This window comes from Cryptomeria japonica, chromosome 10 (assembly GCF_030272615.1).
Source record: "Cryptomeria japonica chromosome 10, Sugi_1.0, whole genome shotgun sequence".
Lineage (NCBI taxonomy): Eukaryota > Viridiplantae > Streptophyta > Pinopsida > Cupressales > Cupressaceae > Cryptomeria > Cryptomeria japonica.
Window position 1 is genome coordinate 607,723,539 of NC_081414.1, and position 12,270 is coordinate 607,735,808.

General features: G+C 33.9%; 2 protein-coding genes across 2 annotated transcripts; one reads left to right on the top strand and one right to left on the bottom strand.

The window, feature by feature from the left end:
* Positions 1-3,803: 3,803 nt before the first annotated feature.
* LOC131039324 (UDP-glycosyltransferase 85A8) lies at positions 3,804-5,051 on the top strand. The gene is made up of 2 exons (XM_057972033.2): positions 3,804-4,380; positions 4,469-5,051. The coding sequence occupies exons 1-2, from the start codon at positions 4,035-4,037 to the stop codon at positions 4,615-4,617; spliced, it is 495 nt and encodes a 164-aa protein (XP_057828016.2). The 5' UTR covers positions 3,804-4,034; the 3' UTR covers positions 4,618-5,051.
* Positions 5,052-5,935: 884 nt separating this feature from the next.
* LOC131039327 (subtilisin-like protease SBT1.6) lies at positions 5,936-7,405 on the bottom strand. The gene has a single exon (XM_059212622.1). It carries the CDS (start codon positions 7,403-7,405, stop codon positions 5,936-5,938), a length of 1,470 nt encoding a protein of 489 aa, XP_059068605.1.
* Between the last annotated feature and the right edge of the window lie 4,865 nt (positions 7,406-12,270).

The window sequence follows — 12,270 nt, forward strand, 5'->3', positions numbered from 1 at the left end:
TTTAACTAAACATTATTCCATATTTCTTGAAGTAAAAAAGAGGATAACTATGAGTCTAACACATTCATTGGATAGGTAAAATATTTAACCTTTAATTCTTGCACCAATCGGAAATATTACAAGCGATTTTGATGACTCATAAGTAAGAGACTTAGTTTGAATGTATTGATCTATCTAATAAAAATTTATCCGAGGTTAGCTAGTGATTCTTAATGAAGAGAAAACAATAATTTTTTTTTAATAATTCCATTACCTATGCCAAGCTTACCAAGGTGCATCATAAATACTTTGTTTTCCTAATTCAAACTAATTTATTCAATAAGAAGGTTTAACCACTATATTAAGGTAAAGTGAGCCTCTTAATGTTGTTTATCCATCTAACTCCCACAAGTATTAGTTAGTCATTTGCCTCTTGCAAAATTACTCTTTTGATATCCAAAAGGTTGTCTAATCCTACATTAGGGAGATAATAAATTCTAAGAAATTTATTGAAGGAAAGGTCCAAAATTTACAATTTAATTCCCAAATAAATTTTAATTGCCAAATATACAAATTAATTTAAATAGGATGAAACTCTTACAACTATTAAATATAAATTAAGTCTAATGATATAAATCCTAAATTCTTAATTCTAACAAATATATTTTAAATAAAATTATAATTAACACCCAAATATAATTTATTTAATAACAAAATTAATGTTAAACAAATTTTTTTTCAAGTATTAATAATCTATATTTATAAACTGATAAATCAATTTTATATTAACAATCTTTATTTATAAACTAATTTATAAAAATCAATTTCATATTAGAAAATCTTTATTCATAAACTAATTTATAAAAATCACATACATATTATTATATTAACAAATCTTTATTTATAAACTAATTCAATTTATTATATCCAACTCAAAAATATTTAATAAAATTTAATACAATAGTGGAGGAAGTTAGGGAAGGGAGTGGGGAAGTGGCCCGCCACTTCCTACCTATGGTTTACTTCTTTTTTTGAAAAAGATTTCCCTATAAAACAGCCCCGTAAAAGCATTCATTGCCATTTTTTTATTTATTTAAAAATCAACATGCTAAATAGAAATACATGCTAATATGCCCATATATATATATATATATATATATATATATATATATATATATATATATATAATAAAGTTAAAACATTTTGTTTCCTTCTTAATTATGCAATCACCAGATATGAATAATCCAAAATTTTGTAGATTATGTTTTTGAGAGGTAAAAGGTTTGTTTTTTGTTTTTTTTTACAGAGACAAATTCTCACAAATTCTCTTGAGAATTAAGCCAGGGAGATGGATTTAATTTTGAGATTAAAGAATTTCCACAAGAAAAAAAAAAGAAGAAAATATTCTCATAGAGAAAAAAAAAAAAAAACTATTTCAAAAGATTTTCACAGAGAACTTATTTTCAAAAGATTTCCACAGAGAGAAAGGTTCTGACAAATTTTACTTTGAGAAATAAAACAAAAAGAAAGAGACTCTCACAAATTAAATTTTGAAAAAAAATAAAGAAACACAGAGATAGATTTCAGAGGGTTCATTTTGAGAATACAAAATACATTTTGAGAAATAAAGATTTTCAAGAGAGATATTACTCACAATTTATAATTGGGGGGGGGGGGATAAAGATTTTTTTTCACAGAGAGTTGGACAACTCAAAAATTATGCATTCAAAAGGATATGTTTCAATTCTTTCTAGATCTAATTACAATTCCACAAAGTTTGTCATTTCATTTTATCCTAATATGCATTCTATTAATTTTTTTTTTTCTAAGATTTTCAATTTTAGGATTTCTCTAAGAATTTAAAGTGAAAGATAACACACAATCTCATTTCTTAAATCCATATTATTTCCTATTATGAGTCTAGTTCGATGAAGGAAAAAAAAATTAATATATTTGCAAGAACTACTTAATTTTTGATAGAATAAATAAGTATGTGGTTGAAATTATTTTCCCTATAACTACTTAAAATCTACTAAAAAAATTGCATGCATGCAAAATAGAAGAAAATTGGGTCTCCTACCCACAAATTCCTACAAAAAAAATATCAAGCATATAATAAAATCCCCTTCCTTTTTTCATTTGAAAAATAAATAACAAGTGAACAAGGATCAAACCTGGATTGAATGAAGAGCTTGTTGAATGATTTGCCTCCAAATCTCTCATCTAGTCTTCTTCATCTCCTCCTTGTAGCTTGATAAAATCTCCTCCAAAAGCATTTGGAAAATCCTATCTTCTATCGTACAAAGTACTCACAAAATCCTACCACTTCTAACATGAAAAAAAATAAATTCAAGAATGCTTTCATCAAAACTGTCCTCCCTTATTTTGAAAACTGAAATCCATTATATAGAAAGGGAGTCATTTTCCCACTACTAAATGAATTAATTGATTAGGGATTCCTTTTTCCAAAATAAACTCCATGCATAATTAAGTATTGACAAAGTGGGGGTTACATGCGAGAAATGGAATTTGAAAAGCGTCTTCTAGAAACTTCTCCTTTTCTCCTACGACATGTGCTCAATTGATATTTTAATGGATTTTTTTTTTCCAATTAACTTTATGACCTCATTTGTATCACCACTTATTAATTTTTTTTTCCTTTAAAATATTTCAACCTTTTTAAATTTATAATTTCTAACTAACATTACTCTTAAATTTAATAATGAAAATAGTGATAATAATAATCAAGTCTTGTCGAGTTGGAAAAGAGGTTTATGACATAATTGCCCTATATTCCACACAATTTCCATAATACCACACAATTTGCAGCAAGGACAATGATTTGAAAGGCGAAATAGAGTGCGATGTGAAGACTAATATGGATCATAATATTTCAAGTTGATGAACAGACAAGTCACATGCAAGAAGAAGATTGAAATTGCATTCAGATGCACACAAATGAGATAAGGTTTTTGTGGTTAAGGTACACGCCCATAGAGATTTTTGTAATTATATTTTTAAAAGATGCATACTGTGAAAAAAATTATGAAGGTTAGATGGATTTGACAGCAAACTGTTGAATAGACAGATGGAAGACTTTCTAATGTCCAAATTTGAATTCATTGGATTTGCATTGGAATCCACACTGCAAAGAAAAGTGAGGATAAGATTTATGTGATCACCTTTCCAAACTTAATTTTGTAGATGTAGTCAAATTTGTCATCTACTTAAGTATTTGTATTCATTTATCATCATTCAAAAAAACCGATGGAGATTAAGTATTTTCACATTTTGATATCACACACCATACACTCATTAGAAATTAGAACCATATTTATTAAAAAAATAAATAAATAAAACTAACAAACAATTATGTGCCCTGCAAAGGACCATAGACTCCTCTTAAATAGTTTCAAACTATATAACTGAATAAATAAAGTCTAACACGTGCAAGTACAATTCTAATTCATCAAATTTAATAGTGAATATCTTACCATATCTTGAACAATCATAACTTGAGAGTTCATGATTTTATTAGTTTGGAGATCATGAATGGCTGAAGGAAGGTTATGTTTTGAATTCTCCTGTTTTATTCATTTGTCGGCATCCAAGGGATATTCTTTAAAGACTCATTCGTTTACCAGGCCTGTAAACTCAAGTAGTTCAAGTAGTTGTTGACTTTCTAGCCTCCGCTGCCACGCATATTATCCATCAGACAATCTTCATTATAGAAAAAGTACCGTGATGAACACAAATTCGTAAACTTTCCACAGGAGATGATGACCTGAGTAATCATGAATCTTGACCGTAGAAATTTTGTTCCTTCGTATAGCCTACTAAAAGCTAACAGTTGTTGGAGCTCAGATACCCCACGGCAAGGGAATCCCAGAGATATGGCTTCGTCTCTCCCACGTCTGCACGCAGTAATGGTGCCACTTCTCAAGGCCATATCAACCCTTTCTTTCACTTGGCAAAACTTTTAGCTGCCCGGGGATTTTTCGTCACTTTCATCACTACAAAGTGGACAGAGGAAAGAATTTTTCGACCGCCTAACGATGCCCACTGCGATCTCCCGTCGGTTGGAACAGCAAGGAATGCACTTTCGGTTTCTCTCTCTTCCTGACGGCCTCCTTCCTCATCATCCTCGCCTTCTTATAATCCATGAGTTTTTCCAAGCAATACACAAACTAAGCCCCGCCATGGTTCGACTCCTACAAAGTACGGCCGATGAGGTTCCACCAATAACATGCATGATAGCGGATTCTCTCTTCGCCTGTGCTGAAGAGGTTGCCACGGTGCTTGGCGTTCCCCGCGCCGTATTCTGGACATTCTCTTGCTCTGCGTCCATTGCGTTAACTAATTCCCGGTTTCTCTTCGACAAGGGACTCATTCCAGTCAATGGTATGATTTAACAATTAATTTGCATAGTTTTTTTGCATATCTGAAAATGTTTCAAAATGTTTATTGCTATTTACGGTGTTGTGTACAGTGAAGGAGGTACAGCGCCCAGAAAACCTTATCACTTGTCTGCCCGGAAACATTCCACCAGTCAAACCAACGGATTTGATGATATTCTTCCGAAGCAAGTCCGATCCCATTTTCGATATCTTTCTTTACGTATCAGACAAACAGAAGTAGGCCGATTACATGCTTGTCAATACGTTCGATGAACTTGAAGGTCCGGGAGCCGTAACGGGACTCTCCAATGGGTGTCCTGTTCTCACCGTCGGCCCTATCTTCTTCCTTGACTTTCTCCAAGCCAGTGCCTCTTCTGTGAACATTTCAATAAGCCTTTGGGAGGATGATCTTGACTGCCTTAAGTGGCTTGAACCTTCTTCTGTTCTGTACGTCTCTTTTGGGAGCATCGCAGTTATGTCGATTGAGCAGTTGCAAGAACTGGCTCTAGGATTTTGGAAGAGAACTATTGACTACTAGTCTAAGAGAATATATTCCATATATTGGAGCTACATGATTATGTTATAGGATAACTTTATATGATGAACATGTGTGGTCGATAATTAGATTATAGGCTTGTGATTCAATATCATATGCAGATTTCATAATGTAATCAATTTCATCATGTAATCAGTCTCATCAGGGGACCCTACATGACACAAACAGGATAAGTTGATCTTACCATGATGCATTTTTTAATCTTTTGATATACTATATTTAATATTAAAAAAACATCTAACAACATATTTTATATGCTGATGAATGAAAGAACATTTTTAATAATGATTTTTGACATTAATAATTTTAACATCATCGATGATTTCGACAACAAAATCAGCTTTAACAAAAACTTTTTTAATTTCGCTCGACACCCAATTTAAACAATGAGATGCAATACATCTGTTATTTTAAATATCGCGACTAAAATTTGGGCTTCAATACATCATCAATACTCAAAACAACCTACTAAATCATTGAAACAATAATGCAGCATCGGATTTGGACAGGCATGTGACAATAATCAACCATCAATTCTACAATAAAAACATAAAAATCAACCATCAGATTCAACAAGACCAATAATGTAGACTTTTGGAAAGATAATTAAGACTATTGTACGAAAGAAGAAAGGTTATAACTCGCATCCGGTTTTGTAGATTCAAATAACCCGGTACAAAGCTTTGAGTGCATTCACATTAAAATTTCTGACGCATCGACCCTTTAGCTAGGCTTTACGAAATATGCATAAATTTTCTGTTCTCAACGCTGGACAAAAGCACAGTTGTTGAGTTCCTTGAAATTTGGAATCATCAGCTCAAGAATTAAACATGCGAAGGTAATCTCAAATTCTCTTATATTAATCTCGCAAACAATTACTGAATAACCAAATTATTTGGTCTCTACTAAAAAACATCAACAGGAGACAGTGTGTCTCAGAGAGGGAATGTTTTTTGGTCTTCAAAGAAACAACTTTTGAATAATATGAAGAAGACGCACATATTTATTGAAAGAGTGCCAGCACAGGACTTTTCACCACATGGCCATTTTCATCAACCCAAGTCAAATATCCGTACAACACAAATTCGTTTCCCACACCTTCCTCTACCTCCACTACGACAGTAAAATTCACCTTCTCAAATTTCTTCTTAAATTCAACAGCATCAGGAATCACCTGCACTTTGAGTCCTTTGGGTACCTCAAGGACAGCCTTATAATACGATATGTCGTCTCCCACATTCGTCAATGTTCTTTTGAATGTGGAAGACGAGGACGAGGTGGCATTCTTGTTGAAAATTGCAGTGAAGGAGGGATAGTTTAGACCGTCCGATCCCAAATCGAGGCCGCTAGGACATGAAACAGGGGTTCCGGTAATTGTTTGAATTTGCTTGGTGGTATAATTGAGAGTGCACAGATAATTGGCATAGTCTTCGACGCTGATGTCGTAGACGAGTCCAGGATCGACGGCTTTATTAGGGTCGACGTGGCCTGCTCCCATATCAAAAGGCGTGGCAGGGTTACCTCTGTAGCCAAGGTCCATTATAGCTTTGTTGGAATTGCTGAGTCTGTAGGAAGTGGTTATGATGGCAGATTTGATTGCTGCGGGACTCCACTCGCTGTGAATTGCTTTCATCAGAACTGCCAATCCGGCCACATGAGGGCATGACATGGACGTGCCTGAGAGGATAGCATAATTGTCTCCCTCTGTGGTATTTGGAAGCCACGCTGCAAAAATATTAACACCAGGGGCTGTAACGTCAGGCTTCATAATATTTGGGCTCGGTGGATATGGCCCTCGAGAAGAAAAAGATGCCATTGAAGGCGCAGGTTTCACACCTAGAGACGTCAGGCCCAACTGTACTTCGACAATAGGACTTGAATCTGAAGAAGCATACTTCACTAAACCTACTCCATCTTCGGGTTTCATCACGATATTGGGAAAATTGTCATCTGGAAATGACGAAAAGCTCTCGGTCTTGGGCAATGAGACAAGTGCCCGAACTCCTGCTCGTTTCAAAACTTGTATAAGCAAAGAATTCATATTTGCACACAAGACAACCGTACCGTTCACCGTAGCAGCATCGAAGTGCCTCTTGCATGCAGGGTCTCCACTCTCGTAAATGATCTTGGTTTGATGTATGTTGTAGCTCCCGTTTTTGTTTGGATTAGTATAGAAGCAGGAGCCTTTGATGACGCTACCGTCACCCAACTTCAAAGAAGCAACAAAATCTCTGTCGATCGTGCTGGCACCGATCATGAAAATCCAAGGTGCACCATTGTGCATGCGTCCCCGCTCCGGCCCGCTGTTCCCTGCAGAGCATACAACGACAACGCCTTTCTTTATAGCCGCAAAGGCACCGGTGGCTATTGTATCTTGGAAATAGGGAGGTAAGAGGTAGCCAAACAAGAGAGACAAAACGTCAGCTCCGTCGCTAATTGCGGTCTCCATTGCAGCCAATGCATCAGAGCCCATACTCCCAATTGACCATATGACTTTGTGTTGACTTTTCTATTTGTCCTTGATGAGAAGGCTCTTCGGTGGTAGTATGTGGGTTTTATTTGCCACGTCATGTCAATCACTATTTCAGCCTATTTCACCTTTTAACTCACGAATGATAGATCATGGTTGAGTTTGACTTGAGTTAGTTTACTTTTAACTCACGTGGTTGGCATTATGAGTTCATCCCGGATGTCAAAAGGAAATCTATTATGATTTGGGATATTCCGGACTTCAAAGAAAGTGCAGTTTATTTTGTTGATACTTTCTTTTCACTGCCAAAGCCCTTGTTGTTTTGCCGCTTTCAGCTGAACTTGCTTGGTGATTTAGAACTGGGAGAATGCTTTGATGGTTATGTGTTTCTACTATTTCTTGCTCTCGTCTTTGCTCTGGACATTGATGGGTTTCTAGTCAAGGATAAAGACTGCTTCAGTTAGATCTCTACACATGCTCACTGCTGGTAATCTTATCGTTCTCTCTAATCACAAGTATGCACACAGTAAATTCATTTTGAGGAGAAATGATAAGTGTCGAAAGGAAATATGAAGCAAGTTTTTTTTTAATGGTTTAGTTGCATATAACTATTTGTCCTTTCCTTATTTTCCGGCACTGTAGAAGCATAGTAACTATTTTTTTTTTGTTTAAATGATTTGACAAAAGGTTAAGGGTTTCATTTTTACAGATTCAAAGGTAGTTATTGGAATCATATTGCAGATTCTTGTTAACCCTTTACGAGTTTGTTACTATGATTATATCAACTATTTTTGCAGGATGATTCGAGAAATTTTTAGAGATTTATCAAAGCAGTTATAAAGATTGTTTTAGTTGGTTACCCTATACGAGGGTTACTCTAGAAGATTTTATTATTCACCCTCCAGTTTTTAATCAAGGTTTTTCAGTGATATTGTGGGTACATATCAAGCATTTGTATTCTTATGGAAGGGTTCTTTTTGGATAGGATTTATTGAGAAGTTGATATTAAAATTAAACCCTACATGGGTTGTGGTCTGATCAATAAACTCAAAATCAGTTTTTTTAAGGGCAGTCGTTAACTGTCTAGTTTAGTTAATGCTTTGGATACATTTACATGTATGTATCAATTTCTAAAGAAGGGGATATATATATGTAAATGTAGGTGAAGTCGGAGTGTGTTTTTAGTGGAAAGAAAGAAAAGCTGTATTATTTATTTTGAGATCTCTATTGTTGTCGGACTTACTAGATATCATATTTTTTGCTTTATAATAAAGGTTCATGATAAAATAGTTGTAGAATAGATTGAAAATATATCATTATGAATCCACTCAAAAACTGTTGAAAAGGATAGGGGTTGAAGCTCCTTGCAGCAGGGCTGCTAAATTGGATGTATTGGTTGGTGTTTAAGATTAATAAAAGGATTGGAGTGTTTTTTTCCCTATGATGAAATCTAGTTGGATTTCGAGGGTTTTCACTCAGCACAAAAACTGTGTCATGGTGTTGGTTTCTTAGTTATGTTTAGTACTCTGATACACTTATTCCATTTTCTCTTATGTTCTTTTCACAGCCACATGTTGATGCAAGTTTTTCAAATGGACTCTTAGTTTTCAGTTTTTGTGGCCATCTTAGTATTGTTCTTATGAATTTAAAGATTTAGTGTACTTTGATTCACCCCCTCCCCCTCTCAGAGTACTCGTTACTTCCAACAATTGGTATCAGAGTGTAGGGTCCTCATAGGTTTGTCCTAGGATTGATCCTAGTTATTTTGGAAGTTGTCATGTCTCAAGGCGAAGGTGCCTCGCTCACTAGAGCTCCTTTATTTGATGGCACAGATTACATTTTTTGGCAACTTAGAATGGAAGCATTTATTCATTCTCTGGATGTCAGAATGTGGGAAGTTGTATCTAACAAGTATGATGTGCCATCTACTGTACCTACTGATGCAGATGAAAGGACAAAATATGAACTGGATAAGAGAGCTCGCTTTGCAATTCTTTGTGGGTTATCAAAAGAAGTATTTGTTAAAGTAATGTACTTCAAATCAGCCAATGAGGTATGGACAAATCTTGAATCCATTTATCAAGGTAATGAAAAGGTTAAAGAATCAAAATTGATTACATTAAAAACTCAGTTTGATGATTTGAAAATGAATAATGATGAGTTAGTGGCAAGTTATTTTCTTCATATTGATGAAGTTGTAAATGCCCAAAAGGGTCTTGGTGAAGAAATTGATGAACATGATGTGGTTGCAAAAGTAATTAGAACATTATTACCAAAATTTGAAACTAAGATATCTGCTCTTGAAGAAAAGAAAAATTTCTCTAAAATGACTGTGCATCAGCTTCAAAGTACACTTACTACTTATGAAATTAGAATTGGTAATACCCCTTCTACCTCTAAGGAAACAATTTTTAAAATTGAGAAACGGGAAGAGAGTGAGTCTGAATTATCTGATGTTTTTGAAACTTTACTGGTTAGGAAACTTAGGAAGAAGTTTCAAGGAAAGTTTAAATGTTTTGGCTGTGGTAAAACTAGACACTTTGCAGCAAAATGTCCGTATTTAGATCTAAGTAAAGATGAAGATAAATCTAAAAAATCGTTTAAAAAACCTTGGAATCCTAATAAAAGGTTGAACAATTTTAAAAAGAAGAGTCTTATGTCAAAAGAAGAGACTGAAGATGAATCTGATAAGTCAAATGATGATGGTTGTGAAACACTATTTATGACCAAAGTTGAATTTGAAAAACCAGTTGCAGTAAAATCTGAACCAGATTCTGAAGTTGAAATAGGAGATGTAAATCTCGAAGAAGAACTTCTTTGTGCTCTTCAAGAAGTAAAAAGATTTAAGAAACTTGTAATTTCTTATGAAGATTCCAATCAGATCTTACAACTTGATATAGTTAATGCAAACAAGGTTATTGAAACTCAGGGAAGTCTTATTGAAAGAAAAGAACAAGAAATTAGTACACTACAAAAACAAGTATACACTCTTGAATAACAACAACATTCTACTTAAAAAGGTGAAACTTCACATCAGAATTTTGTAATAACAAACAGAAATCAGTTTCCGAATAACAGATTTTTCCATGGCTATTGTCATTTTTGTAATCTGTTTGGGCATAGAGTAAATACTTGCAGATTTGCTAGAGTTCCTATTTTTGGTCATAAACAGTCTTTTGGTTTTGTCAAAGACATAAGATGTTTTACATGTTATCAATATGGTCACACTTCTAAGTATTGTAAAAAGTTACAAAAACCTTCAAAAATGTGGAGACCCAAACTTGAACAATCTATGCTTGTTCAAATAGCTCTAATATCTACCAAATCTTCTATTTGGGTTTTGGACAGTGGATGTTCTCATCATATGACAGGAGACAAAAACAAGTTTTCAGCCTTAGAAAATCATTCAGGAGGTTTTGTTAAATTTGGTGATAATACAGGTCTATACATTACTGGAATGGGAACAGTCATGATAAACAAAGACACTCCTATAAATGATGTCTATTATGTTGAAGGATTAAAGTATAACTTGCTAAGCATTAGTCAGATTTGTGATAGTGGACGTCAAGTTGTGTTTAATTCTTACGGATGTATGATTAAAGAAAAGTGAGGGAAAATAATAGCAAATGGTTTTAGAACACATGGTAATTTGTATCATTTGTCAAACTCCAAAAATCAAGAACAAAGTGCAGGCATGTGTCTTATGAGTTATATAGATGAAAATTGGTTATGGCATAAGAGATCTGGTCATGTTAATTTCGATAATATGGTCAGAATTAGCAAAAATGAAAATGTTCGAGGTCTACCTCTGATTAGTAGACCTACAAACTCTATTTGCAGTGAATGTGTAAAAGCCAAACAAAACTAAGTCATCTTTCAAATCTAAGGAGTTTCAGTCCTCAAGGCCACTAGAATTAGTTCACACAGATTTGTGTGGTCCTACGAAAACATAGTCACTGAATGGTGAAAAATATTTTATGTTGTTCGTAGATGACTACACCAGAATGATATGGGTAACCTTTCTCAAGCATAAGTCAGAGGCTTTTGATAGGTTTAAAATATTTAGAAAAATGGTTGAAAAAGAGTCTAATTTGAAACTAAAATGCCTAAGATCAGATAAGGGAGGTGAGTTCACTTCTCAAGATTTTGTTGAGTATTGTGAAAATCATGGGATTAAAAGATAGTACTCTGCTGCTTGGACTCCCCAACAAAATGGGGTAGTTGAAAGAAAAAACAAAACTATAAAAGAAATGGCAAGAACTATGCTTAATGAATCTAATCTATCTGATAAATATTGGAAAGAAGTTGTTCATACAGCTATATATATTTTAAACAGAGTACAAATCAGAATAAGAACAACTTGCACTCCTTATGAACTTTGGTATGGAAAAATAGCATCTGTTAAGCATTTTAGAATCTTTGGTTGTTAGTATTTTATCAAGAATGATTTTGAAAATCTTGATAGTTTTCATGCTAAATCTGATGAAGGAATTTTCTTAGGTTATTCTTCAAACAGCAAAGCATACAAGTGTTTTAATAAACGCTTGAATAAAATTGTTGAATCTGTTAATGTAGTATTCAATGAAAATCAGAATGTGATGAAAAATCAGATTCAAGATGTTGATGAGGAATCTAATTTAGGAGTTGGCAATGCCTCAACATCAAATGAACCAGTTGTTACCAAAGTAGATGAAACTAGCTCAAGTAAACAAGAGGAAGTTCCTAATTTTAAGGAAGATATACCTCAGAAAACACCTTACAAGATAATTGCTAAACGACATCCTGAAACACTTGTGATTGGTGATAAAGATGCTAGTATAATAACTTGTAGAAAGGCAAAACAAATAGAACAAGCTCAGATGGCTGAG